General features: G+C 39.1%; 10 protein-coding genes across 11 annotated transcripts in view; 4 read left to right on the top strand and 6 right to left on the bottom strand.

The window, feature by feature from the left end:
* Nucleotides 1-3195: 3195 nt before the first annotated feature.
* LOC108139180 (protein new-glue 2) lies at nucleotides 3196-3773 on the bottom strand. The gene has a single exon (XM_017261801.2). It carries the CDS (start codon nucleotides 3765-3767, stop codon nucleotides 3366-3368), a length of 402 nt encoding a protein of 133 aa, XP_017117290.1. The 5' UTR covers nucleotides 3768-3773; the 3' UTR covers nucleotides 3196-3365.
* A 1128-nt stretch (nucleotides 3774-4901) lies between these two features.
* Nucleotides 4902-5402, top strand: LOC121467555 (putative protein TPRXL). Its single transcript, XM_041709160.1, has one exon. It carries the CDS (start codon nucleotides 4902-4904, stop codon nucleotides 5400-5402), a length of 501 nt encoding a protein of 166 aa, XP_041565094.1.
* Nucleotides 5403-6067: 665 nt separating this feature from the next.
* On the bottom strand, nucleotides 6068-6759 carry LOC108139344 (cystatin-like protein). The gene is made up of 3 exons (XM_017262068.2): nucleotides 6630-6759; nucleotides 6462-6574; nucleotides 6068-6328 (listed from the first exon to the last, which is right to left on the bottom strand). The coding sequence occupies exons 1-3, from the start codon at nucleotides 6687-6689 to the stop codon at nucleotides 6130-6132; spliced, it is 372 nt and encodes a 123-aa protein (XP_017117557.1). The 5' UTR covers nucleotides 6690-6759; the 3' UTR covers nucleotides 6068-6129.
* Nucleotides 6760-8163: 1404 nt separating this feature from the next.
* On the bottom strand, nucleotides 8164-8921 carry LOC108139345 (cystatin-like protein). Its single transcript, XM_017262069.2, has 2 exons — nucleotides 8581-8921; nucleotides 8164-8518 (listed from the first exon to the last, which is right to left on the bottom strand). The coding sequence occupies exons 1-2, from the start codon at nucleotides 8706-8708 to the stop codon at nucleotides 8323-8325; spliced, it is 324 nt and encodes a 107-aa protein (XP_017117558.1). The 5' UTR covers nucleotides 8709-8921; the 3' UTR covers nucleotides 8164-8322.
* A 100-nt stretch (nucleotides 8922-9021) lies between these two features.
* LOC108139343 (cystatin-like protein) lies at nucleotides 9022-9584 on the bottom strand. Its single transcript, XM_017262067.2, is given in 2 exon segments — nucleotides 9022-9285; nucleotides 9346-9584. Coding segments are annotated over 2 exon segments (435 nt in total). The 3' UTR covers nucleotides 9022-9089.
* A 1243-nt stretch (nucleotides 9585-10827) lies between these two features.
* Nucleotides 10828-16498, bottom strand: LOC108139289 (zinc finger protein 236). The gene is made up of 6 exons (XM_017261984.2): nucleotides 16373-16498; nucleotides 14965-15302; nucleotides 14146-14905; nucleotides 13615-14039; nucleotides 12756-13470; nucleotides 10828-12695 (listed from the first exon to the last, which is right to left on the bottom strand). The coding sequence occupies exons 2-6, from the start codon at nucleotides 15288-15290 to the stop codon at nucleotides 11091-11093; spliced, it is 3831 nt and encodes a 1276-aa protein (XP_017117473.1). The 5' UTR covers nucleotides 15291-15302; nucleotides 16373-16498; the 3' UTR covers nucleotides 10828-11090.
* Nucleotides 16499-17385: 887 nt separating this feature from the next.
* LOC108139104 lies at nucleotides 17386-17691 on the top strand. Its single transcript, XM_017261717.1, has one exon. It carries the CDS (start codon nucleotides 17386-17388, stop codon nucleotides 17689-17691), a length of 306 nt encoding a protein of 101 aa, XP_017117206.1.
* A 1261-nt stretch (nucleotides 17692-18952) lies between these two features.
* On the top strand, nucleotides 18953-19258 carry LOC108139103. The gene has a single exon (XM_017261715.1). It carries the CDS (start codon nucleotides 18953-18955, stop codon nucleotides 19256-19258), a length of 306 nt encoding a protein of 101 aa, XP_017117204.1.
* A 457-nt stretch (nucleotides 19259-19715) lies between these two features.
* On the bottom strand, nucleotides 19716-20022 carry LOC108139177. The gene has a single exon (XM_017261799.1). It carries the CDS (start codon nucleotides 20015-20017, stop codon nucleotides 19745-19747), a length of 273 nt encoding a protein of 90 aa, XP_017117288.1. The 5' UTR covers nucleotides 20018-20022; the 3' UTR covers nucleotides 19716-19744.
* A 754-nt stretch (nucleotides 20023-20776) lies between these two features.
* Nucleotides 20777-27941, top strand: part of LOC108139274 — a 32790-nt gene continuing 25625 nt past the window's right edge. The window contains exons 1-2 of one of the 2 annotated variants that reach the window (XM_017261965.2): nucleotides 20777-21024; nucleotides 26981-27180. In XM_017261965.2, coding sequence (XP_017117454.1) covers nucleotides 27171-27180 — 10 coding nt within the window. In that variant the 5' untranslated portion in view covers nucleotides 20777-21024; nucleotides 26981-27170. The remainder of the gene's footprint in view (nucleotides 21025-26980; nucleotides 27181-27941) is intronic. The other variant, XM_017261966.2, reaches the window with a different exon arrangement.

Raw genomic sequence — 27941 nt, 5'->3', positions numbered from 1 at the left:
ACTAAAATTTTTTTAAGTTTAGTTCTTGAGCTTGGTTTGGTAAAAAAATACACTTTTTTTAACACAGTTTAAATTATGTTCAATATACGCGTCGAATGACACCAAATTTGACCCCGATGCCCCGTTCCAAAGTTATTCAAAATTGCCTGTGTAGGAAAAATACCTGGATGAATATAATTTCCTAAGGCAAGAAAGCAATTTAAAAATGCATACTAATATAGGAAGCTTAATCGTGTTTGTTTCAAATTTACAATATATATATATATATATATATATATGTATATAATGAGTATAAAATGCACTTGTATTCCTCGTAACTTTATTGGTGTCCATATTAAGCACTATAATCCGAATGTGGCAAATAACACCGTGTTGGCAGTTTTCTTCCTACATAGCTAAGAAGCTCTAACTGAAACAGGCCCAAACCAAAAAGCCAAAAAGCAAGAAATCGGCGGGTGGAAATAAACTATAATTCAAAAACCGAATCGTTCACTTTAAGAAGGGATCCCTAAAGCAATAGCTAGACAAGCCGATCCACTAAAGGATTTTGCAGTGTTTTAAATAAAAATATAAAATTCAAGTTATTTATCTTTAAGATTGTAGCCAAAAACACGAATGTCCAATAAAATTCATTGACATAAAATAGCTGAGTTTATATAAAAAATGTCTCCATATTTATTTCATTATTTTTCTAGTAAAATAAATAAAGTTTTTTTGGCCCAAATTGGTTTTTGCTGGTGTGCGCCACTGTGCCTGTGGTGGCGCCATCCTCAGCCACGCATTCTGCGTTCGTCGGATTGGTGGTGCAGTTAATGCAGTTAGCGTCGGTGGGGTCGGCGGTACAAGTCACCGCCTCACTGCTCCTCAGGAGACAAGTCGCCAGGACGACGACGACGGTTAAGATGGTGGCTGCTTTCATCGTTGAATTTCTGATTGCGGTTGGCACATCCATGAAAACTTTGACTTTTATATGCGTTCCGTTCCTCAAACCTTTCGCTGTCAAAAGATTATTCGTAGATTTACGCAGCTGGTGCTTGTTTGTTGAGAATTCGCAAATGTTATCTCTCTTCAAACAAATGTTAACATATAATTTTTTAACCGATAGTATGGTTAGAAAACAATATACTTTTTCAAAATTTGTTTGAAGAGTGATAGCATTAACAATTTTAACAGGTAGCAAGGTGTTTTTAACAAATTTAATCAGATGAATTCGTCTTTTTTGTTGCGGTGATTGTTTTGAAATCCTCATCTTTGACTTAATTTTTATACCCTTGCAGAGGGTATTATAATTTCAGTCAGAAGTTTGCAACGCAGTGAAGGAGACATCTCCGACCCTATAAAGTATATATATTCTTGATCAGCATCACTAGGCGAGTCGATCTAGCCATGTCCGTCTGTCCGTCTGTCCGTCCGTCTGTCCGTCCGTCTGTCCGTCTGTCCGTCTGTCCGTCCGTTTATATGCAAACTAGTCTCTCAGTTTTAAAGCTATCTGCATGAAACTTTCCCAAAAGTTGTCTTTCTATTGCAGGTAGTATATAAGTCGGAACGAGCCGGATCGGACGACTATAGCATATAGCTCCCATAGGAACAATCGGAAAAATAATTGAAAAAAAATTATAACATTGCTGTTTTTTAATTTTTTGTTTAGTTCTTCGACATATAGCAATAGTTAAATATTTCAGAATTATGGTTTAAATTTCATCAAAATCGGACGACTATAGCATATAGCTCCCATAGGAACAATCGGAAAAATAATTGAAAAAAATTATAACTTTGCTGTTTTTTAATTTTTTGTTTTGTCCTTCGACATAAAGCAATGGTTAAATATTTCAGAATTATGGTTAAAATTTCATCAAAATCGGACGACTATATCATATAGCTCCCATACAAATAATAAAAATATATAAAAGAACAATCAAATAATTAAGCTGCAAATCGTCATAGCTTCAATGTTTTTAAACATATACGCAAGTAAATCATAATTTTAATGTTTTCAAAAATATTTAATTCTTGCGATAGCTGCAAGGGTATATGAACTTCGGCTTGCCGAAGTTTGCTTTCTTTCTTGTTTTTAATAATTTCTGAAATAAGGGTTCGATTTAAAGTAAGCATAAACCGCCCAAAAGCTGACATTAAACGAGTCTTGGGGCCAAAAATTGAGTTACTACTATAATTTGCATTAAAATTCAAAATTCTTGATGTTAATTTTGAAAGAGAGGCTCTGTTGACCCTAATCAAAAATATAGTTACGAAAATGTACTCTTTAACAGGTTACATATTTTTTATAGAAAAGAATATACCTTTTTACTTCACTTTAAAATAATCAGATTATTGACACAGTTGTTAAGAATTTTGGCTTGTTTTTCCTAATGTTTGCTAAGAATTTTTGAATTATTGGGTTGGAATGTATTTTTTTTACGTGTTATGTTGAAAAGGAGGTGTGATAATGCATCTTTAAAAGAGGTAAATAATCGTTAACACAATCCATTGTTTTAATACCCTTGCAGAGGGTATTATAATTTCAGTGAGAAGTTTGCAACGCATTGAAGAAGACATTTCCGACCCTATAAAGTATATATATTCTTGATCAGCATCGCCAGGTGAGTCGATCTAGCCATGTCTGTCTGTCCGGTCTTCTGTCCGTTTCTAGTACTAGTACTAGTCTTTCATTTTAAAGCTATCTGCATGAAACTTTCCCAAAAGTTGTCTTTCTATTGCAGGTAGCATATAAGTCGGAACGAACCGGATCGGACGTCTATAGCATGTGGCTCCCATAGGAACAATCGCAAAAATAAATGAAATAATAATAATTATATCTTTGCTGTTTTTTAATTTATTTTTAGTTCTTCGACATATTAATATTCGGTTAATATTTCAGAATTACGGCTTAAATTTCATCAAAATCGTACGACATAACATAAAGGTCCCATGAGAACAAAAAAAATATTTAAAAAAAATTGTTTAAATTTTAACTTTTTTATTTTGTATTTTTTTTTAGAAATTCTTTTTTATTAATTAATAATTTTTACATTTTTTTAAAATCGGAAAACGATACCATATAGCTGCCATAGGAAGTATCAAATATTTTGGCTGCAAATCATTATAGCTTTAATGTTTATATACGCAAGTCAATCATAATTTTAATTTTATCAAGAATATTTAATTTTTGCAATATTTGCAAGGGTATATGAACTTCGGCTTGCCGATGTTTCTTATTCAGCTTATAAATAAAACTATGTTTAATGCAAGGCAAATTCTAATAAACTAGTGTAGCAGACTCATATGTCCCCTAAAATATTCCCAAATTTGGGCAAAGAATTTGAAGAAATTGTTTTCTTCATAATTTTATTGGAGTGGGAATGTTTCTAGCCGACTATGATGCGAACGTTTCCCCTTCTCACGTTGACACGCCTGGAATTGTTCCTGCGCCTCCGGTTGCGGAGGGTGGTGCGAATGGTGCTGCTCCTCGACGAGTTCCTATTGACGCGGATGCGACGGACGGCGGTGTAGCGCATGTTGCTCAGGCGCACGATTTTCCGCTTTCTGGAAGAGGATACGGTGGTGGTCGTCACAGTGGTTGTTTCCGCCACAGTAGTAGTGGGCGCCACTGTGGTTGTGGTGGTCTCGCATTCTGCGTTCGTCGGATTGGTGCTGCAGTCAATGCAGTTAGCGTCGGTGGGGTCGGCGGTACAGGTCACCGCCTCACTGCTCCTCAGGAGACAAGTCGCCAGGACGACGACGACGGTTAAGATGGTGGCTGCTCTCATGGTGGGATATCTGATTGCGGGTTGCAGATGGATGAAGGTTGCGGCTTTTATAGGCGCACCTGCCGCTGGCAAAAGATTATTGGCAAATTTACGCAGCTGGTTCTTATAAATTTTGCATAATTTTGTTCGCATGTTTACCGAGAATTCGCAAATACTATCGGTTAGAAAAATTATGAATAAATATTGTTTAAAGAGAGATATCATTAGCAAATTTTATAAGTGTTAGTATTATTCAACAAGCTGAATCAGTTGAATTTGTGTTTTAAGTTGTTGCAGTTCTTTTTACGTAATAAATCAATTGAAAAATAAATATACATTTGCCTGATTGTCAATAATTTAAATAAATAAACAAGTATATACGTTTTAGCCTAGCCAATTGAGTTCCAAATTTCGTTAGATGACACAAAAAAAAGGAATTACTTTTAGTTTTTTAGATTTTTGTCAATACATTTTCAAAAGTTAATACATAGTTCACGTTATAAAATATAACTTGAGTTAAAACGTAAAAAAACACAATTATAGAATATAAAAATTCCTCTAGTTCCTCACAAAATACATTATTAAAAAGTATATAAAGGGCTGTTGTTATATTACGTCATCCTTTTTTTTGTAATTCTTAACTGTAATTATTTCGCCATAGAAATTAAACAAAAAAAAAAGACCATTGGAGTAGTCATCTCGCTGACCAACACCGACAAAGAAAATGTATAAGAAATTTTAAGATGCCATTTTATTCAATGGCTCCCAAAATCAGGCAATGATAACTTCACCACCTGGATTGACAGTTTCCTACCATTCAGCTTTCTGCCATCGATGATATCGTCCCAGATCTTGAGCCAGTACTTTTGCTTGTCTAATCTGAATAATGAATACGATGCTTCTTATATTTAACCAACTAATGTCTTAATAAGATAGAAAGAACCGAGTCATTAAATAAAAGCCTTTTGTCCAATTCGCGTGTTATTTTGACAGCTGTCGAAATATGCCGATTCGAAAGTTTCTATTCAATCGATTTGTTGGCGCAGCTGTCGACCGTCCTCACAATAGATCCATGAACTAGGCAATTGGTATAAAAGCGATGGCACCCATCCGGAGATCATCAAGCAAATCCGTTCGCTTAAACCGATATCAACTATGAGGGTAACCACTCTACTTTTCGGCTTGGGCCTTTTGGTCCTCTGCTTTTCGAGCGGTAGGGCTGACGACCCCACCGATGGCAGCACCTCCCCGACTGATGGCAGCACCTCCCCGACTGATGGCAGCACCTCCCCTACTGATGGCAGCACTACCCCCACTGATGGCAGCACCACCCCCACTGATGGCAGCACTACCCCCACTGATGGCAGCACTTCCCCCACTGATGGCAGCACTTCCCCCACTGATGGCAGCACCTCTCCCTCAACAGGCGGCAGCACCTCTCCCTCGACAGGTGGCAGCACAAGTCCTTCGACAGGAACCCCCGGTGGTAGCTCCGCTTCCGGAAGTGACGGCAGCAACACCAGCAACAACAACAGCAGCAACAGGAACAACCGCAGGAGGAGGCAGCGTCAGCGTCGTCGTCGCCAGCGTCAGCGGGCACAGCGCAGGAGGAACCGCCGCAACAACAGGAACAACAGAGTCAACAACAACGGTTAAGTAAAACTGATGGATCATTTGTTATACTTCCAAGCTGCATTTAAAAAATAAATATACAGGATTCCTAAATATCCTAAATATATTGTTTCTCTGGGAAAGCTATTCTGGTATTTTAGAACAAAATAAGCCAACTTTGCCAGCACATGTAATGCTAAACAGGCAATTTTTTTTAAAGACATTGAACTTTTTTTCAAACTCTGAATTCTTTTAAGAGTTTAGTTGTTAAAAAACAACATTTGCATAGGTGTCTACAAGAAAGCAAATTGTGAAAAATAACTTCTGGTTGTCACTCATGAAACCTTAGGGAGTAAATCTAAACTATAGATTTTTATGTCACTCATATATATTGTGCTGTCCAGTAACCGTAAAATATTTTTTTCTTGCTTTCATTTGCTAGTCACTTATTCATACAGTTTCTTTATTGCACTTAAATTAAAACGTTCACATTAGATTCCACTACAACTATTTATTTCCTTTGATCTATTCAAATTGATATTTCTCGTTTGATTCCCACTAACAAAACTGGTTCCACAATTAATATTAATTAATTATCAAAGAGCAAAGTTTTTAATTATACGAAACGAAATATTTCCAGGGAATCACCAAAGTTCATATCTATGTCTACATGACTTAGTTTGCCTCTTCATTTTTAAAATAACAACTTCTAATGCTCGCACTTTTTATTAGATCACAATTAATTGACGTAAAACAAGAAACAAAACTCGTTCTACCAGGTGTTGTCAATCTCAGCTTCATCCTGGCACTTAATCTTCACATTGGTGGCCGTGCCCTCAGCCGCCAGCCATGGCCTGCTCCAAATCTTCACGGTGCACTCCTTATTGTCGGATCCATTGGACAGCTCCACGTCAAATTTGTGCAGAGAACCAGCCACCACTTGGCTACTTGCAGAGATCACATTCACAACTCTGAAATATGAAACATTTCAAATTACTTATACTGCACTTGGATTTTTGTATTTCTTTTAACTATTTGGTACTTTTTGAAAAGTACTCTTGAAAAATCAAGAATCACTCTAGCTCGTATAACTTTATAGCTTACTCGTAGTTTGGGCCATCTCCTGTTGCCAGTTTGGCAAGCGTAGTTGTCAGGAGCTCCCTAGCTGCGGATAAATCATCTCCCTCCAGCGGTTTGGCAGCACCGGGCGGCAGCCTCTGGATTTTGGATTACAATAAGTTAAAAACATATAACAAGTAATTAAAAACTTACGCCATCCACACCAACGGCCAGGGTCAGGCCCAGAACAAAGATCACTTTCATCGCTTGCATTTTCCTCTAAACTCTGCTTTAAACTGAGTACACTCGTGGCTTAGGAAACCGCTTTTATAGGAAACCGATTTCGTCCGAGTATTCGCTGAGAATATTTTCTTTATTTATTTGCGATCGGCACTAACCGGCCGGAGAGGAGCTAGTGGGCACTAAAACCTGAACACGACGACAATGAAGCCGCTCGTCGAGCATCTTTATTTAATTTTAGTTTATAGCCTTTTAGCTTGTTTTGCCTTTGGACTTGACTGCGACTTTGTGGTTTCATTATTCTTGTTTGCCCAGGTCAGGAGTGGCCGCTATATTTTGACTCATTATCAGTACAGCAACACCCTTTTACTTGAGTCAGCAACAAAAAAAAAAAAAAAACCGAGAAAAACAAATGTATATTTCATAAAACCTCAACATTCGTATATAAATAGCTTAGTTCATTGCTTTCAGTTACACTCATTTTTCATGCATAAAACAAGCTCTTGGAAGTTTTGATTATGACGAAGTCATACCAACGGAAACCCCTTGAGATATGAACTTCCTTTCGGCCACAAGAAAATAAAATCTAAATATATGCAAATGGTAATCAACGAATTCTTTTGATTCTATGGTTTCGATGTTCTTCAGCTGCGAGTTTTGTGTCATCAACATGAAACACATTTAATACATTTATGTTTAACTTCCACGCTGATAAGCGGTTACAAATCAAACTCAAAAGCAAAAATAAAGGTTTTTAAGAGCTGGGCTAAATCTAAATATTTACAAAAAAAAAAATAAAAAAGTCCACAATATTCCAGTCCGCAATTGATGAAAATAAAGTTGAAAACAAAGTAGAAAACTATTTATGAATTTAATCTGTCTGATTTTATTTGGGGGAGTTCCCTTACACGGGCATAAACTAATTTGCCCTTGGCGAATTACTCATTTCGAGCAATATCAATAACTATTGTTGAACGATGTAAACTGATAAGCGATACTAACCTACAAATAAAATTAAATTCTCACCAACATACAAATAGAAAAAGTCACTTGTTGTTGTGGGGAGAACAAAGCCAATTCAACACCACAAAGTAATATAAGCACAGAGAGAATTATATTTTGTAGTATACACTGCCCCCAACTGATGACGTCGACGTTGACTAATATATTCAAACAATATTTGAGGGAGACAAAGCAAACGACTCACTATTTGAGATAAAAAAAATAAAAAAAAAAACTGGTTTGCCAATAGAACTGGCTAGGCAATAACAAACTCACCGGACATCATGTATATATTAATAACCAACCTTATGAGCCACCTGGAAGAACCATTTTATTACCAGTTAAGGATAAGGTTGGTGTATAGGTATCACTAGAAAATGTGTACAAATACATAGCTACAGAAAATGGGTAAGGGGAAACGAATTTCTACCTAAATAATAAATAGCAATGAGGAAAACCTGTGCAGGTAAAATTACATTTAGGTCATCATTGTTTTTTTTTTTTTTTTGTAAGAAGTGTTGTTATTTTATTATTACATATTCTTAAGAAAAGACATTAGAGAATTCGATAAATTAATTTTACAATACCAGCATCAACTAATATGAATGAAAACATGATCAGTGCTTGCAGTTATTAGTGAATCTTAAAAAAAAAATGAATACTTTTACCAAGTGCGGTCCAGTTCTTCATCTTCGCCGGCAAACTTGATCTTGATGTTGGTGCCATCTTTTTTCATCCAGGGGCGGGTCCAGATCTGCACGGTGCACTGTTTTCTAACGGATCCGTCATCCAGCTCCACCTCGAAGGTGTTAAGAGTTCCAGCTACAACCTGGCCGGTTACAGAGGTCACATTAACTGCCCTAAAACGGTGGGAAAGTACAATGTAATGGCCAACTCTTGTCAATTCTGAGACTTCACTTACTTGTACTTGGGACCACCTCCGGTGGCCAAATGGGCAAGGGTATCATCCAGAAGTTGGAGAGCCTCCTTCCTGTCATCCCCTTCCAGCTGACTGATACCTCCTACAACGTGTTCGGCGGACATGGCCATTTTAGCAAAACTCAACAGAACCAAAACAAAAAGTACAACGACTTCGCTCAACGCTTGTGGGACAACTGATGAAGCTTTCGTTGGGGTAGAAGCTTTTATTACTGTTATCTCAATTTGTCAATGGAATTGTGACAAATATAATGAATAACAAAGGGACTGCACCCTTTTATAAGGCCATTTCCTAGCACGAAAAGTAAGGATCTTTATGTAGTCCCCTTATGAAATGTTTAATGACAATGATTTTCTATTTAAAGAGCTCAATTATCCATTAAAGAAACTTATAGACAGCCTTTACTAATTTTCAAAATATTAATTATAATTATAACCATTGTCGTTTATTTTTTCATAAGTCCAGAATAGAAATTTGAGTTTTCTTAACTTTTACCAGGTGCTGTCGACCTCTCCATCGTCACCGGTGCACTTGATCTTGATGTTGGTGCCGTCTTTCTCCAGCCATGGCTGAGTCCAGATCTTCACGGTGCACTGCTTTTTGTCGGATCCATTCTCCAGCTCCACTTCGTAGGTGTTAAGACGTCCAGACACGGTTTGACCCGTCACAGAGGTCACATTGATAGCCCTAGTGGGATTTAGCAATACGTTTAATTTTATGTTCAGTACGATTTGGGTTTCAGCTTACTTGTAGCTTGGTCCAGATCCAGTAGCCAGCTGGGCTAGGGTAGCATCCAGGAGGGTAAGAGCCTCCTTTCGCTGATCTCCCTCCAGCTGAGAAATACCTCCGACAACTTTCTCATCACCAAAGGCGGCCACGCTCAGGAGAACCAGGCCCAAAATGTAGAACGACTTCATGTTGCTTGCTCGACGATTGTGAGAACACTGATGAGCACACGGCGATGTGACCCATTATATACCTTTCATCTCCGTGGGAGATCGACAATGGAAAAATACAATGGGCAGGTGTAACTAGGGGTATATTAGGCTGTCTGAAATCTTTGTCCGAACTAACAATACAATTATTTTTAAATGCAACCAATATATGCATACCAAAATATTAAAAAATAAATTAATTGTAATTTAGTTTTTTGAAAACGTACTTTCATAAAGAAAAGTACTTAAATCAATATTTGAATTTGTGACTCAATTCTTTGATAAATATTGTATTTGGGTAAAGTTATTAAATTATGAATAATTCACTCCCAAATCGCTCACTTTTAAAATGGGTATCTTAAAGTTGAGCTCTTTATTCGGCTCTTATCTAAATATTTAAAGTTTATATTCAAAGGTCCGCCCGTTAAAATTAGCATCTATTTACATGATATATGTATAAATGTAGGTATTTGAGATGAAAGCAAACAAAAGCGTTTAAAAATATTCTATTTATGGTCATATAGACTAAAGACGCTAATTAATTGATTTATTAAACGAAGAAAGGGTACTTTGCTGTATATTATGAATTTTCCATCTTCAGATTAGAGAGTAGTTGCGGTTTGGATTGAAAAGCTGTGCAAACAAACACAAAAGCAAACCACACTCTTGACGCTCTATGCATGAAAGTAATACTCACGTACATATTTATAATCATGGCTCCAAAGCGCGCACAAACATCTGGTTTGCGGGGAAATCACCTCTTATCACAATTTCTGATTGGGTGTTCTACATACATACATAGGTCGGTCGATATGATCTGAAACTTTCCTTTGTGCAAGCACATATGAAAATCATTTCTATTTTATAAGCATTATATTATAATACGACTAGGTTGCAACCATCCACTCATCAATTTGTGCTTAATGGTATTGCTTAATTAATTATTAATATGTCAAAGTAAATATGTAAAGTACACTCGAACTCAAGTTGACATTATTCGCTTGTACAAAGTAAATATTATTTTAAGCGATAGTTTTTCAAATTGAAATGCATTATCATAGAAAATACTCTGGCTATACTTTTTTATATATGATTAATAAACTAATCGATACCCTCTGAATTTGTAATTAAAAAAAAATGGCTTGACGTAGTTAAACGATAAAACTGCCAATTACAAATGAAAGATTTCCACAAACCGATTTCAAACAATAACAAATGTTACATGAACTCATTTTATCAAGGCCCATTGGCAGAATCTCTGAACCGCAGATTGGATCTTTACATAACAACACAATTTAAGGCAATGAAAAACCATTTAATGATGTATTTATTCCAGCATACCAATTCTTCAAAACAAAGCTGAGGTACAAACTTAAAAGCCTTACGAACTACGCTCTCTACAATAGTTGTATGTTCAATTTTTTAAATAACGCATAAATCAACGATATTTTTCGATGCACGATACCATGAGGTAATTTACTCCGAATCAGTTTGTATATTAGGATAAGAGGTTTCAAAAATACAAGGCTTCGGGCTAGTTGCTTAGGTAGCTTCCATCTAAATGTGGATGTGCACATGTTCCAGTAGCTGTCCGCGATCATAGAAGATGGCCGAGCACATTTCGCACTCAAAGCTGCGGGATTTCCGTTCCAACTTACCAGCCGCCGCCGCCTTGGCCGCCGCATCCGCGGCATCTGCAGCGGAGACGACCTCCGAGATGGAAAAGAAACCGCTGCCCACATCGGCATTGCTGGCGCTGGCAGGTACGTTCACATTGTAGGCATCTACCCCGTAGTTGAGGTACGAGGATGAGCTGCTACCGACTTTGGTGGCAGTGTTCCCTTTCTTGGCCGCCGCTCCCGTGCCTGGTGAGGATTTGCTGTTGATGCCGCCGGCAGATCGCTTGCTCCCTGCCCGCGTTCCATTGGCAGTGATCTGACGCAGATGTCTGGAGGTTCTGGCAGAGGATGAGGATGAGGGGGTGCTTCCACTGGGAGCCGTTACCCTTTGCTGGCTCTCCACCATCTCCCGCAAGTCTGGGGACGTTGGCTCGATCTTGATCAGGTTTTGCTCCTCTTCGGGCAGAAACTGCGGTGTGGTCGAAGATTCGCTGGTGAAACGAAGACGGGAGTTCCTCTCGTGCTTCAGTGGCGAGCGCAGAATCTCCTCCAGATCGTTGACAATGCTCGGGTTGAACTTCTCGTACGTCTTCTCCCTGAGCAGAGCAGCATCTATTAGAAGATTGTCATCGTACATCAGTTGTACACGCTGCTCCTGCTCCTGCTTGATGTGCAACGGGCTGGAGCTGATCTGATTTGGTGGATGGGTGGCAGGGGAAATGATCTCGTAGTCATCCACCATGTTGGAGGCACTGCTGCGTGATTTGTCGAGGTCCAGATTGGTTGTCTCCGTGCGACTGATGTAGGTCTTGGAGCGCGTCTTCTTGGCCGCACTGCTGGATGATTCTCCGCCAGCTCCCTTTGGTAACTTGGCCTTCTCCGTGTGAATCATTCGGGGTCGCGAATTGCCTGCAGATGGTGCTTTGCTGGCAGTCTTTGTGTTGCCTGCCCTCTTCCTGCTGCGACTGCTGGAAGTGGAGGTGCTGGCGGCGGAGGATGTGGAAACGGAGGTATTGAAGCTGCCTGCACCATCGGTTGGCTTTGCCTGTACTTTTCCCTGCTGCTTGGCTCTAGTATTGGGAACGACAGCAGACCCAGTGGAACTGGCGGGCTGCAGATGGGTATCGTTGACCACCACCAGCGAATCGATCTGAAAGAGAGCCACTTGGCTGTCTTGCAGGAATTTTTCCTCCCAGATGCGATCTGATTGTTGACTGCTGGTAGAGTCGTACCTTGACTTGGCCTTGTTCTTTTCCTGGGCAGACTTTGCCGTTTTGCCATTGGACATTGGTTTCGGATCAGCCTTCGGGGCTGCCGGCGCCCTTTTCCTCTTCTCCTTCTTGGGTGACTCGGCCATGTCAAAGAGATCGTCCACATTCTCCACATCAAAGTCGCAAAGGTCGATGTCGCTGGTGTACTCGTCGGCATCGCCTTCTCCCATGGCCTCCTCCTCTTCGCCGTTGGCGTCCTTGTGCTCCGCGCGCATGTGAGCGATCTCGTGCGGCTGCAGTTTGCGACGTCGCTTGTATTTCCGTGGTCCCGTCTAGAAAAGTCTATTGTCTAGAAAATCTGAAAATGAAACCATGTTTTGTGTACAACTTACAATGGGCTGTCGCTGCTTGGCGGTGTTTGAGTCACTGTGCTGGATGAGGTGCTGGATGAGGTCGTTGGACGAGGCCAGGTCCTCGGAGCAGACCGTGCAGTGGTACGTATTCCTCGCCACATCCAGTCCAGAATGATGTGAGCGGATGTGTTCGCGCAGCACCACACGCTGGTTGAAGGCGCGCGGGCATACGGAGCAGGCGTACGGCTTCTCGCCCGTGTGAATCCGCTCGTGTTTTCGCAGCGTGCCGCCGTCTGCAAAGGCCTTCCAGCAGTAGCGGCAGCCATATGGCCGCTCGCCAGTGTGGATGCGCACATGGATCTGCTGGGAGCTACGCGATCCAAACGTCTTGCCGCACTCATGGCACGGGAACAGCTTGCCCGGCGAGGTGGTGCTGTGCGAGTGGCGGTGGTTGGAGAGTGTCCGTCCATCGGGGAACTCCTCCTGGCACACCTCGCACACCACCGACTTGTCGCGATGCGAGGCCATGTGCCGCTTCAGGCGTGCCTTGTTGTGGAAGTTCTTGCCGCACTTGGAGCACGAGTGGCACTTCTCGCGCGAATGATCCCACGCGTGCTTGATTAGGGCCTTGCGGTCGCGGCATTCCTTGCCGCACAGCACGCAGGAGTTGGCCTTCAGTTCGCTTGGGTGGCGGGTGTGCAGGTGCCGCTTGATTGCCTGCTCCTCGTAAAAGCTGATTCCGCATAGGACGCACCTGAAAGAGGATACAGTATTAGGGAACTTATTTTTAGAAATAACATAAATTGGGTAATTGAGCCTAAACTTTACTTTTTTTAGGTGGTATGTGATTTTCCAATTTATCATTGCAAATCTAAATCTCTGTTTAGTGTGAACTCACTTAAAGGGCGGGAACCTAGCGTGGATTTCGGCATGCGCTAGCATCTCCAAAGCGCTGGGAAAGGACTTTCCGCAAGTGTGACAGCAGTGACCGCCTGAATCTTTGGCAAGCTCCAGCTCTCCGCCAGTAGCGGCATCGGAATTGCCTTCCCCGGCCGTCTGATCGGTTAGCTTGTAGTGAAGTTTGGCATGGCGGCGCAACAGATCCTGGCGGTGGAAAGAGATCCCACACTCGTTGCAGTAGAACTCGCCATACAACTGATCTTCGGGCTCCGATTCGCTGCCACTATCGTCCGCCGATGCAGGATCGTACTCCGAATTGCTCTCCTCGAACTGGTGTGTCTTCTGGTGCTCCTGCAGGCTACTGTTGTCCCAGAACATCTCCTGGCATTGGTTGCATTCGAAGGGCGAGTCCACGCGGTGATTCTAGTAAGGGATAAATACATTTAGTGGATGATTTGGCAATAACTGGTTAGACTGGTTTTGGGAAAAAGCTATGATTTCCGTGATATTTGCCTGTCTTCTGTGTTACCTTTGTGTGTGAGACGAGTGCCTTTTCCCGCGCAAAGGCCAGTCCGCACTGCTGGCACACGAAGGGCTTGCTGTCGTCCAAAACTGGGAAATTTGGCTGAGGGGGAGGTTCGACTGCCATGGGCTGCGATGTGGTGACTACAGGCTGAGCCGGCTCAGAGTCCATGTAGTCGCTCAACTCGCTGGTAATCGGCTTCTCGGAAATCACGATAAACTGGCTGCTCTCCTCTTTAGGCTTCAGCCGACTGATCCTTCCCCGCGTTGGCGCTGCTGGTGGAGCCACTGCGGCCGGATAGCTGGCAACCAACTGAACCTCGCCCTCTTCCACAATGTGATGGTGATGCTGCACATCCTGGTGCGATTGCTCCTGCTCCTGCTGCTGTTGGTAAAGCGGCCACTCCTGCTCGTAGTAGTGGTCGTCCAACTGCCGCTGCGACTGGTGCTCAAACTTGATGGAGGAGGAGGAATCGGCTGCTGCAGCTGCTGCCTCAGCATCGGCTGCATCCTGGGCCTCTGCATGGGCCTTGAAATGACTGATGAGCTCCGCCCGTCTTGAGAACCTGGCTCCACACAGCTTGCAGAGATGCGGTCGGTCGTTCTGGTGGGCTAACATGTGGTTGTTCAGGGTGGCCTTCTTCCGAAAGCGACGGCTGCAAAAGTCGCAGGGATAGGGTCTCAGGGCGGTGTACTCATCCTGCTCCATGTCCAGCAGTTCCTGCGAGCTGCTGATGCCGGCTATCTGCTCGGCGGCAATTTCCACACTACGAAAAAGATGGACAATATATCATGTAATCCTCTGGAGGGAAGGAATTGAACTCACCGCTCGGCACCCTGGTGCTGCACCCAGTCGTCCGTGATGACCTCCTCGGTGACCACTTGGGCGTCGTCATCAAAGGATTCCGCATAGGCCACGGTCGTGCCATCGGCAGTGACTAGGACTGTTCCGCCCGCCTCGTTGGCCGCCATAATCTCGCTCAACTGGCCGTCGCGCGCCATGAAAATAAGATTCTCGGCTGCCATATGGTCCAGATCCTCGCCCGTCGCCCCCGCTCCACTGTCGCTCTCCAGGATGTCCACCTCGGAGGAGTCGCCTGTGGAGACGTGGTGCTGTATCCACTGGATGCCGCCATATCGCTGGTTGTTCATCACTCGCTAGCCCTGAAAATATGCAGATTTCTCAGTCCCGCTGCGAACATAAACAAATGAGTTGCACAAAAATATGCGGATTCGGGAGTAAGCAACAATTGGTGGCACATGTGCTCAGAATGACCGAAAACCGTGGGAGAGGGAGAGAGCGACTACGGCGTTGCCAGATTTCAGGACAGAGTGCATAAACGCTACAATTAAATAGAAGCAAGCTTACGAAGTCGACCAGAAAATCACTATAATATTAGCCACTAATTAGGTAGACACTATTATGTTTTGTTGACAAATTTATAGCATTGGTTTTATTTTATGAAGGGTGGCAGCACTTTAACAAATTCCAACAGTGCTGGACAAACAAATTTTTCTTAGCTAGATCCAGTCAGTATCTGTTGCATTCAAATATCAATTAATTTTTCCCAACAGCTATGAAGCTATTGCTTTCTAGTACAACGAACTCTGGGTCATTTTGACTAAAGTAAAACAAAATTAAACTTCACAGCTAATTAATATCATGAACTTATTCGTAAGAACTAAAAAAGCTTTTTTAGTTCCGACGTCATTGTAACATTGCTTATCTTCATTCAAAAAAAACATTAGTTTTATTAAACATAATAATCTTAATTGGTGTTTACAGCAGTTTAGCTGTTTTTTTTTTTGGCTTGAAATGTACACAGCACTGACTTCCAACCACCTCGCACACTAGTCGTCTCGCTCGCACATATGGTGTTCGCCCATTCTGCTTGCTTTGTTCGTGTCCAAGCTTTTTTTACTTGCAAAATATTCCAACTTATAAACACCAATTTGGACCATAAATGAGGTTAAGTCGGTGTTTTTATTTATATTCCAGACCGCAAGCTCGGCGTAAACGTAAACAAAGTCCCACGATTTTGAAATTTAGCCTAAATATTGGCAGACGGCACGTACACTTTGCGGCCATGCGATTACATCACACACATCACACGCCCGAATTTCTTGCACGGGCACTTGAATTATTTTATTTTAATTTTTCGTCGAGGTTGTCGGTGTCATTTTGAGGTTAAATAGGTCTATTGAACACCGGCGCTCGTTGAGCGTTTTATTACCTTAAATCCAATATTTATGCCGTTCGCATGCTTCGCTGGGTACGTTTTTTAAATGCGGCGAAAAGTTTTCTCGCAAAATGCCAACGAACGACCGGAGAAAGAGGAATTGCCATTGCGTTGCCCTGTTCTTGTTCTTCTTCGCACTACTATTCGCTCTGCGGCCGGCCAGAGGTGCCACCTGCTGCGCGGTGGCGATGCCCCATCGTCGAAAATAGTTCACTGTTAACGGCAAACAGTGCTGCAAAGCGATATCACACGTATTTAAAGAATAAAATATAAATTTATTTAAAGCCCTATGATTCTCTTTTTTTTACCCCACTTCTAAATTTTAAATTTACATATTTTTGAACGCACTGGCAATAAATTTCAAAAATAAATGCTTAAATACTTATCTCAAAACCATAAAATATTTCTTGTTAAAAAAAAAAAAATTCATAGTAATTACATATTATTTAAAACGTTTCGATTGGGATCAACTGAGCCCAACTTTAATTTTTACTTTATAATTAAACAAATACATTTACAAAATCGCAAACTTGTTTTGAACCTAATTGAATGTATCAAACTTTATTTTTTTTGCCAAGAATTGGCAACATCTGCGAGTGCTTGACAAGCAATAGTTATTATTTTGTTAGTCAAACAATCAAAATGTTTTTGGGTGGTAAAAATGAAAGTTAAAGAATAAATTCACTAAAAGGTGGTGCGTAATAATTAAATATAATATTTATCTAGCTATGGAATGACTTTATTTGACATTTTATTTTGTTTTCCTTTCAACATCTGCGACTGTTAGGCCAAGAAATATAGTTGCCCCTTAAGCAAACAATCTACAAAAAGTTAGACAACAATTTGTTCAGTGTCTATTGCCAATTTTCGCACTGGCAAAAAATCAACTGATTAAACAAACCGAACTTTCGTTGGGCTTAAAAATTCGTATAAATAAGCCGTGTGGTAGAATAACACCAATATTGCGAATTTGGTAACTACATAGAAGAGCAATTTAATTGATCACGATGCTGGCATGCAAATATCTTGTCCTGATCGCTGCAATTCTCTGCTGTTTGAGTGGAGCTCTGGCCGTAACCTGCGCAGACGATCCCTCGGATGCCAATTGCATCGATTGCAACACCGACACCACCAACGATGAGTGCACTACCACTACAACAACAACCACGGTGGCTCCAACTTCAACATCCACTTCAACAGCAGCGTCAGTAGCTGCGACTACGAAAAAACCCGGAAATGTGAAGAAGGTCACCATTAAGAACATGAAGTTCAAAGTCAAGAGGAAAATAAAGGTGGTCAAAAAGTCGGGATAAAAAAAAGAATTGAAAATCAGATGAAATAAATACCAAATTAAAATTAGCCAAGACGAGTTTTTATTATTAATGATTTCGGTTTTACATACCGCTTTAATCAAACGATATCGGGCTAAAACAGTGGCTTCGTTACTGTTCCATCTTCAAGACAAAACGACAAACGAAGCATTCTTTAGGGTGCAATTGGCGGATCCTGAATTTGAAATTTAGCTTAGCTCTAAAAAAAATAAACACACCATAATCTATCACCAATATTTTCGAAGCAATCCGTTCCGTATTTTTTATGTTAAGATTTAACAACATGTGTTTAAAGTTGACAAACAATATATATTAATATTAAACGAACGAAATGTTGTTTCTAAATGGTAAAAAATGTAAATTTAAGAAAATAATTTCAAATAACCTTGGCGGAATGACTTTGTTTCACATTTTATTTTGTTTTAATTGCAGCGACTGCGAGCGTTAAACTTACAAATATAAAAAACTTCAAAAAGTTAAACATAACACTGGCTTAAAAAATGAAATCAACAAAATGCTACACAGATAAAAGTTTGGTTTTCGGGTGCAGTTGGATTCCCTGATTGAGCACCAATCCTTATATAGAAAAGTTAAAGAATGGGCTGATTTTGGTTAAATACTTAACTGAATTAAAAAAAAAAAGCAGTAAACCATTAGAAACAATAAAATTACACTTTACAAAAAATGGTGATAAACAAAAAGGAACCTATGAAATCTTTAATCTCTTTTCGATTTTGATTAATTAAACTTTGTAAGCCAGTAAGCCATCATCGCAGATGGCAGATGTTGTTTTGTTTTTTATACCCTTGCATAGGGTATTATAATTTAGTTAGATATACATGATCGAATGGTATTTAAAACTTTGTCGAGATCTAGCAGATGGCACAAGTCCTTTTATAGGGAAGATTAAGAACGGGCTGTGTCTAGTTAAAAAAGCTTTTGATACACCCAAGGAAAAATAAATAGGCAAGCAAACAGACGTACATACGTAAATTAAATTTAAAAAAATTCATTCATCTCTGAAACATTCATCTCTGAAAATTTTTTTCGCATTAATTTTGTAAGCCAGTGTAATTTGATGAGCTCCTATTGCCAATTTCCGCATTTGCGAAAAAAGAAACAATTGATTAAACAAACCGATCTTCCGTTGGGCTCAAAAATTCGTATAAATAAGCCGGGCGACAGATTAACACTAATATTGCAAATTTGATAACTACATAGAAGAGCAATTTAAGTGATCACTATGCTGGCGTCCAAATATTTTTTCCTGATCGCAGCGTTTCTCTGCTACTTAAGTAGAGCGCTGGCCGTAACCTGCGCAGATGATTCCACAGATGCCAATTGCATCGATTGCACCACCGACCCCACCAATGAGGAGTGCACCGAACCTACAACAACAACAACAACCACGGTGGCTCCACCATCAACTTCCACTACAACAGCACGCACACCACATCTGAAGGAGGTCTCCATTAAGAACATGAAGCTCAAAGTCTTAAGGAAAATTAAGCGGGTCTTCGGGCTAAAAAGCATATTAAAAATCAAATAAAATAAATGCCTAATTACTGTAACTAAGTTATTGAAACATTAATTACTTTGGTTTATACTGATTTTATTATAAAATATCGGAAAAAAACACTGCATACATCTAGGCGTTTTTTACTCAAGCTTATAGAACTTATTTGTAAGAATTGAAAGATATGCACATAAATGTCAGTCTACACATGGGCGTTCCCCGATCGAAATAATAAATAAGCTTTGAAATTATCATAATTAATCTGTGATTTAAGCAATCAATCTTGATCCAACATTAAATAGAGTTCCAAAATTCAAGCTGAATAATCTTCTTTGGCTACTTTAAATTCTATATACCCCTGTTTTCCACGATTTGCGTTTCTTTGTACTTTAGGAAGGATCGATCCCCGGTCAGAAATAGTTCTTCTTTGGTGCGAAAAAAAGGCACACCTTCATGTCAAAAGTATATTTTAATAAATGGTAAAATTTAATTCTCACAAAAGTTTTTATTATTTGTTATTTAAAACCAATTTTTACTTCTAATCCGCGTGATGAAAGTGCTAAAGAAGTTACGAATTCTGCCGATTCGGGATCTCTTGGTGGTGGCCGTGGTAAAGGGGGCAGCAGTAGTGGTTGTGGCCCAAAGTCTCTGAAGACACTCAACATGAGTGGGATACACTCGGCAGTCGATGCAGGAGGAATCCGTGGGTGCCACATCGCAGGTAACCGCAGAACCGTCATCAAGGAAACAAAACACGGCTAGGAACAGCAAGATATACCTCGAACCCACCATTTTTACCAATTACTTTGAGACGACTAAAAAAATGTGACTAAATCTAATTCTATAAGTCAAAGAAATGCGGTTAGAGCAAACCAATTCAAAGATTAATGTTTGTTCAGGTGTTTTGTAGATAGAATTAGCTTTAAATATCAGCTTTAGCGCGTAATAGTGGGAATAACAATATTCTTTAACACACTTAAAGGGACGGGTATTATTACCCATGCGCAATGTTGCTTTTACATATTTACATATTATAATAATTATTGTATTAATGTTATTTTTTATTTTAAAATTACATAAAACGTATTAATAAAAAACAAGATTTGTTGTAACGTTAATCAAAACTCTCTCATATCTGGACCTAACTATTTTCCTTATCTAAAAATCACTAAAACAAATAATGAGTCCCAAAAGGTTAAGTAGAATAAGATTCTTTATACTTTAAAAATTTGAATTTCTAACTTTTTCCCTTGAACAGAAACACACAGTTCTCTTTCATTCAGCTCTTTCTCTTTCTCTTCAATTTAAAGAGCTCAAATCTACATACACATATGCAAACGACGCCAAAGCGCGCCAAACTTTTTTCGCCCCCTTCCCACAAGTTGTTGTTGTTATTTTGTTGCTGGTCGTCCGCTGCTCTGCTTTTATTTTTATTGCTCTGCGATCCAAAGCGATCCGCTCCGCTTCTCTTTGGTCCGCTGGGCAGAAAAGCAGAAAAAGCAAACAGCCAACGAGCGGCGGCTATTTAATTTTCGTTTTGGTTTTGGCGTGGATCGGATCGGATCGGTTGGCCATAGCCTCCCCGAATATATGTGTATATATACGCCGGATTTTGGACTGCGAGTGCAGCGGAAAAACTGAAAAATTAAGAAAAGTACTCGTGACTGGAATTCCGCATTTGTTTACCGTTGTGTGTTTGTGTTACTGATACATTTTGTGTGTTTTTTTCTGCTCTGGAAAAGGGAAAACATTCGAGATTGGATCAACAAGAGCAGTGCGCCACCTACCGGCCACAGTGCGTAAGTTTGGAATAAGGAAATCAACTATTTATTTTTTCAAAATAATAACAACAAAATGGCAGTGCAAAAATCCGAAAAGTGAACAAGAAAAAAGTAACCGCCGTTCTTTTGACAGACGGCGACGACATAAAATGTCAAACTGTCGATCAACATCAAGGCGAAATATGCAAGATGCGTGTCTTAACTGCAAAGGAGGGCTTCATAAATGCTTAATGCTAAATGCTGTTGCAAATGGTTGCCATTTATGCAATCTGCGAGTCCGAACTCCCCCCACACACCCGCCCCTTTTAATCTCACTGCTGATCTTCGCGCTACGCGTTTTGTATGCCTGCTCTTCTCTGGAATGCGTTTAATTCGAATTTGAATTTCATCGCTGGCGCGGGATGCACGTATAAAAAAACCGTAGACTCAGATATAAAAGACACTTTTTAGTTACATTCCAATTTTGGTATCACTACAAGCATTATTTTTTGGTTAAATATTTTTTTTTAGCATGTTGCACATTAATGTTTCGTTTGTATAATAATTAAGTATGAAATTAGATTACATAAGTTCTTTAGAAATATAAGTCGAACAGTAAAAACTGAACCAGGCACCCAAATCCGAATTCCAGTAAAAAGGTTTAAAGTAAAGATCTTCCAGTGCTAATAAACCTTAAAGTTTTGAATTCAAGACACCACGAAGTAAATTAAAAATAAATAAAACATAATATCTAATATTTTCTCTCTGTGTCTGCTTATTCTTCTCGGCGAGGCTGCTGGTGTTTTGCTTTCGCTTGTTTTTACAACGCAAAACACTTGTCCGCCGGCCTCCAAGTCGTTGGGAAGAAATCAAAACTCGCAACTTTAATTAATATTCCACACACTGCCCAACACATATAAACTACAGGCACACACATTCCTCGCACAATGTTGTTTTTGTGCTCACCAGTCATTGTTGTTGCATAGATTCATTTTATTGCATTTCACTGCTTTTATTTCTTGGTCATTTTGTGTTTTGGTACCGATCGCATAAGTTATTGTATCGGGATTTTTGGCTCGGCACACGACTCAGTCGAGAATTAAGTTGGCTTTTTATGGAGAGCAATCCGTAAGGTAATCCCTCAAATCGGTGTGAATACTGTACAGAATGTGAATAAATTTTGACTATTTTTGGAGGGAATTTATGCAAAATCATTTGAGATTTTTACGATTTTATGTGACTGGAAAATTAAGAGTTTGACGGAATTTTGAAAGTGCAAACCCTCTACACATGTTTCTAACAGAAATTCTTTGTGTTTTTTGTAGGGACTTTGAATATTGGGTTTTTTTCACTTAATATCCTTATTATCTGTTCTTAAATTGGTACATATATATATATATATATATATATATATATATATATATATATATATATATATATATATATAATCTTACAAATTCCTAGATAAAAGTGGGAAAATGTTTTATAACATAAATAATACTTGGATTCCTTTATCATCAATTAATTCCAACTATTTTTGAAACTGAAACACCCGGCTTTCTCTGTGCCAAATTCTTTACCCGCTTATCATTGGTCCGTGTGTACCATCTGTTTTTAATTCCTCGAAAGCAAATGGCATTAATTTGACTACTCGCCAGCACCTGAGGAACGCATGCCAAACCAGACCCAGATGTTTCGAATGGGGCTAAAGATAAAAATCGTCAAAGGGGGCGGCTAAATTATTGGGTTCATTCAAATGCAAATGCAACAGGTTGTGAGCGATGTGCCGTTGACAGACTTCTGACAAATGAAAACAATTGAACTAAATTTTAATTGTTGGCCATATTCATTGTGGCCGTTGGCCTATGAAAATTCATTCATTTAACGAGCTCATCGAGGTCTTTATGCGCTTGTCAACAACTTTGTATTTATGTGCTGTAAGTGGCCAAAAAGCGAGGCTCGTAAAACGTGCGTGCCAGCGCCACTGAGTCGGTGGTTTCGACGGCTTCGACGGTTTCGGTGGTGCTCCTGGTTTCAACTGGTGGTGCACCCACATATCGCATATTTTTGGCACAAATTCGAACGCTTGGCTGATCGCGATAAGCGGAAAACCGAATAAAATAAAAACATCGACGACACAAATGCTAAATGTGACAAGGGGGAAAAAAACGTATTTAACATTGCAAACATGAGAAATGTCAGAGTGAAATCCATCAAAATGTCAGACAGCACACAAGATTCTTGGGAATTTTGCAAATACAGCACGTTTCAGAAATTTGAGGCAAGGGGAAAGTTTGTTTTACAGATTTTAAGGTGGTAATTTCTCATAAGCAAATATTTATTTATTTATACATATATACAAAAAAGAAAAGTTATTCGTTAGAAAAACATTGATATTGAAATTTTGTTGTATTGAACATATTAAGTTGAGAATAAACAATTTGATTGTTTTAATGATAATTTAATAATCAATAAAATATTATACCTAATCAATGATTCATTTCAGAACATTTCCATAATTTAAAATCCTCAACTTATAGCGAGAATGATTAATTTTAAGTTTAGCGAAATGAGTTGTCCGAAAGCAAACATATTTTCCTGTTAAGAATGCAATGTTTGTGTGGGTGGAATGAAAATGTTTTTGCCGTACAACATTGCGTATGCGTGTTGGCTTTTTTCCTCTTTTGTCTATTTGTCTCTCTCATTTCGCGTCAGCTGTTTGCTGTGCTACATTTTTCCACAGCTGCTCTCGCTGTCTTTTAATTTGCTCCAATTTTCTTAAATTTAAATTTAAGCATATGCAATGTGAGGAATTCACTTAAGGAATGTACTCTTTTTTTATAAATAAACTAACAAGAGCTCAATTTTATTTCTGCGCCTCTCTTCACCCGCTCTTTACTAGATTTCGCTACTCTTTGAAAGCTTTCTCCCTCTCTTTCTTAATTGAAATTTTTTGTTTTGGTCGTCCAGCAAATTATTTTAATTGTTTACAAACGATCCTATTGTTGTTGCGCACATAAATTTGCTTCTCTCCGACGCTGACGTATTTCTTTTGGCTGGGGCATATTTATTATAAATTTTATTGGCATCGTTTCCAAGCTCGACGGCCAGCGATTTCAATTTTTGAATAACTTAATTTTTTTTGTTTCTTCATTGGCCATTTGACAAATTCGAAAAGCGAAAAGCGCGCTGCGAACGCTTCAATTGATTTATTCGATTGTATTCAGTATCGTGTGGCGCTCAATTGCAAAACTCTTGGCCAAAGCGGCGCAAACGATCTTGTAAATTGCCCACTCGTCAATCGTCAATCTTCTGAATCGCTGATCGTCGCTTTTGCCGCGCTTTGCTCCGTGTGTAAGTGCAGTTTTCGATGCGATTTATACGTGCTCAGTTCATAAAATAAACTCTATTAACCATTAAAATAAAAACATTAAACTTGTGTTTTAATGAACTTCTAAAAGCAAGAAGTTATTTATATTTTCATTGAGAATAGAATTGCTCAAAAGATAAGATCGAAATTAATATTAATGTGATTAATATTTTTTACATTTTTGTTATGCTTTTAACAAAATGTATACATAAAATTATTAAAAGAAGCCTTTTAAAATATTTTTAGTTTATAAAAGCTATTTGTGTGTTTACCAGGTTAAAGGTACTAAAATATTTTGTTTGTATAATTTGGTTCTATTATGGGAATGGTGAATCTATTTTATCGCTATAATTTTAAGATCTATTATAGCTCATATGTGTCCTTTTATAGGGAATAAAAACTTTGTGTGAAAGTGTGTTAGTATTTATAGATCCTATTTCCTATTAATAGACAATTTCAGCACTATTTTGCTAGTCGAAATTCTTTAGAATTTGTTTACTTCATGCAAAGTGAGATTAATTAACCACTAAATGAGAACAATAGAAATTTCACGTGAATCTGCAGACAGGTGCCAAAAGCAATGGTGTTGGGATGGGATTTAATGAGAAGTCTTGGCAGTTCACTCCCCCGGGACGACTGTCTCCGCGAATGGTTGTGCTCCACTTGATCTTGGGTTTTTTTTTTTGGGCTGGCTGCTGATGGATGTCGCCACGGGCACATTAATCCCGCTTCATGCTCGGACTGATGTCGATGTTGCTGCTGTAGTTGCTGATGTTTCTGATGTTGCTGCCGCTGCTGCTGCTGTTGCCGCTGCTGGCAACGTCGCATTTACCTAAATTGGAATATCCGGTAAAACGTAATGAAAATCGTAGCAATCAAGCCGAAAACACACACACATGGGCATTCAAAGGGGGGCGATCGAAGGGGGAGTACTCTCACATTGATATGCAAATGAATGTCACCATCTTAAATGAAATAATCGTCTTAAACGAAGGCAGAGTAGCAGCTGCCCCAGCCAGAGGCGCAATCTCATCCCCGATTCGGTTCCAAACTATATGCTTTAATTGCTTTCCTCGCTTCTCTGCGAAAATGAGAGAGAATCGAGGCCTTTTACGAGCTTTTTAATGACTTATTTACTTAATAATTCCATCTTTAATGGCTTGTAAAAAGCATCTAATATATTCCTTAGTTTTTTTCAATGTCATTCCAAATACAAATTACACCCTATTTATTCACTAAATTTAGATACTCGTGAGTAAACAATACGTGAAGAAAAGCGCATACTTTAAGAACTATTTTCTGGTTCGATGAGCATTTCCAATTGGGTTACAAAGTTGTAAACAATAAAATGCTGTCTATATATAGAGAACGCTTTTCTTGGCAAAAGTTTTCTTGTAACGTCTTTTTTTTTTTGATATTATAAAAATAATTTTTTAGAACACTCTTTGCAAATAAGAAGGATTGTTTTTAATATATGAATGTATAATGTTTAGTCCTGAAATATTAAAACTAATATTCTAAGTATGTTTTGATTCAGGAAATCTAAAACCCATTCGAAAACCAAAGATTTTCTAAAATATTTTTAAATTTCTTTAAGAACCAAGAACATTTTCTTTTTCAACTCAATAAAAGCTAATAAACTTTCAAACATAAATTCATAAACACTAAAAATAAATAACTTACTGACTATGTGCAAACGGATTAATATACAAGTGTTTGGTTGTGCAATCAGAAGGCAAACTAATATGAATTTTGTTAGGAAGAAACCAAGAGAAACCACAAAAACATTCTTTAATACATTTGACTGACCGAAAAATCAAAACATTTTTTGTATCAAGGTTTCGACACAAATCCGATTCGAATACACATTTTTATGCGGATAGAAGGGGCCCCCCATTCGAGTCGAGTAAAATGGTCGAGCGTTGATGTATTGATGCCAACGATTGCGAAGTTCATCAAAGGGAATGGGGACTTTCTGGGGGCGGGGAAGAGTTTCTCGCACCAAATCAGAATTGAAATCAATATGCTGAGCGAATGTGAATTGACTTATAAATAAGAAATATGCCAATAAAAATATCTGTGGCATTTCGGAACGAGCCACGAACGAGACTTCCAACTAGGGAGTCAAGTACAAATTGCCGCTGGGCATGTGTGTGCATTCCGTGGATATTTTATGGCCCTTGTACTTAATAATTTAATGTACTAATTGCGGTTTGTGGTCACTGGGGCCTGTCACACTCTAAACTGGGCTAAAAGGAAGTTGTAAACTGGCAGCATTCAAACAAAATGCTGGGCTGACATAACAAAAGCCAAAACTCTGCGAGTGCATCTCTAAAAATAATTAATAAAACAGTTCTGGGGTGGTGCATTTCCGGGCGTGATTTTGGGGGGAAATCGGAAAAGTTTCTGCTTCCGTTGGGAGTTTTCTATTGAGTTTCCTTTCAAACCGTTAGGCTAAAGCCCACTCTTTGCTTTTCCACTGTGTACTTTAGTTTAAATTCCCCCCATCCAAACAATATTTATGGTTTCTGCTGCTTTTCGTGCTTTGCCATGCGCATATTTAATTAAATAAATTTGTTTAATATTAATTGTTGTGCTTCCCTATCTATTTTCTATGGTCCGCAGGTCTCCATCCTATGAATGTGTCCAAAACTTTGACGTATCCGCCGGAAGCGCCTTAACTGGCCATAACAAGTGCAAAGCCCAACAGGTGGAGAGACTCCCCAAATCGAAGAGGGCATTGCGTATTGAGAAACAAACCAAAACTATACACCAAGAAGACTTTTCCAGCAATTATCATAGGGAAGGAACCATTATGTCTGTGGGTGAGTACAAGAATAATTGGAATCTCGTAAAAAATGTCACTTGGGGATTTATGATCTGGGAATCGTGGGGTCAAATTGTGTATGGAAATAATATTTAATGTAAACTAAACAGTATTAAGATGGACTTGGTATAGGAGCTTGATATACATTCTTGCAACTTATATATTTAAAAATGTCATTTTCGTTTTAAGATTATATAACATTAAAAGATAAAGCACGAATAAGTGTGCCTTTTGAATTTAAGAAATGGTCACAAATGTTTTTAGTTAAATATAAAATACACACTTGTTCGCGTCATATATTTATTTAGTGTTAACTTAAATATTAAATATACAATTTTGAATCAATTAGCCAGGTATTAATTTATACTATTCCGTTATTTGATCAGTTTACTCATTTATTTAGACATGTTAGTTTAATCAATATTATGGAATATCGAAAACTTTTTTTAAAACATCCAGCTAAAAATGTAAACATTCCCATTAGTAAATGAACTTGTCCACGCTCTAGAAAACAATGCTTCGGGTTTCGGGATCCCCTTTGTAGCGCTGCATGTCCAGAACACAACATAAACATGACAAACTCGTTCACGCCCCGAGCTCACTTGACACCAAATCAAGCCGAGCTGTCCGGGTTAGTCGGAGGAGGAGTTCTCCACTCCTCCACCGTGGCATTCCTAATGATCATGATCGGCCCACGAAACTACTGTGAAAGTGGACTGAATGAGATGCATTTCAGGGCGCACACACAAGCACGCATTG

This window comes from Drosophila elegans, unplaced genomic scaffold (assembly GCF_018152505.1).
Source record: "Drosophila elegans isolate 14027-0461.03 unplaced genomic scaffold, ASM1815250v1 contig_476, whole genome shotgun sequence".
Taxonomy (NCBI): Eukaryota; Metazoa; Arthropoda; class Insecta; order Diptera; family Drosophilidae; genus Drosophila; species Drosophila elegans.
This window is presented reverse-complemented; position numbering and strand designations above follow the sequence as displayed.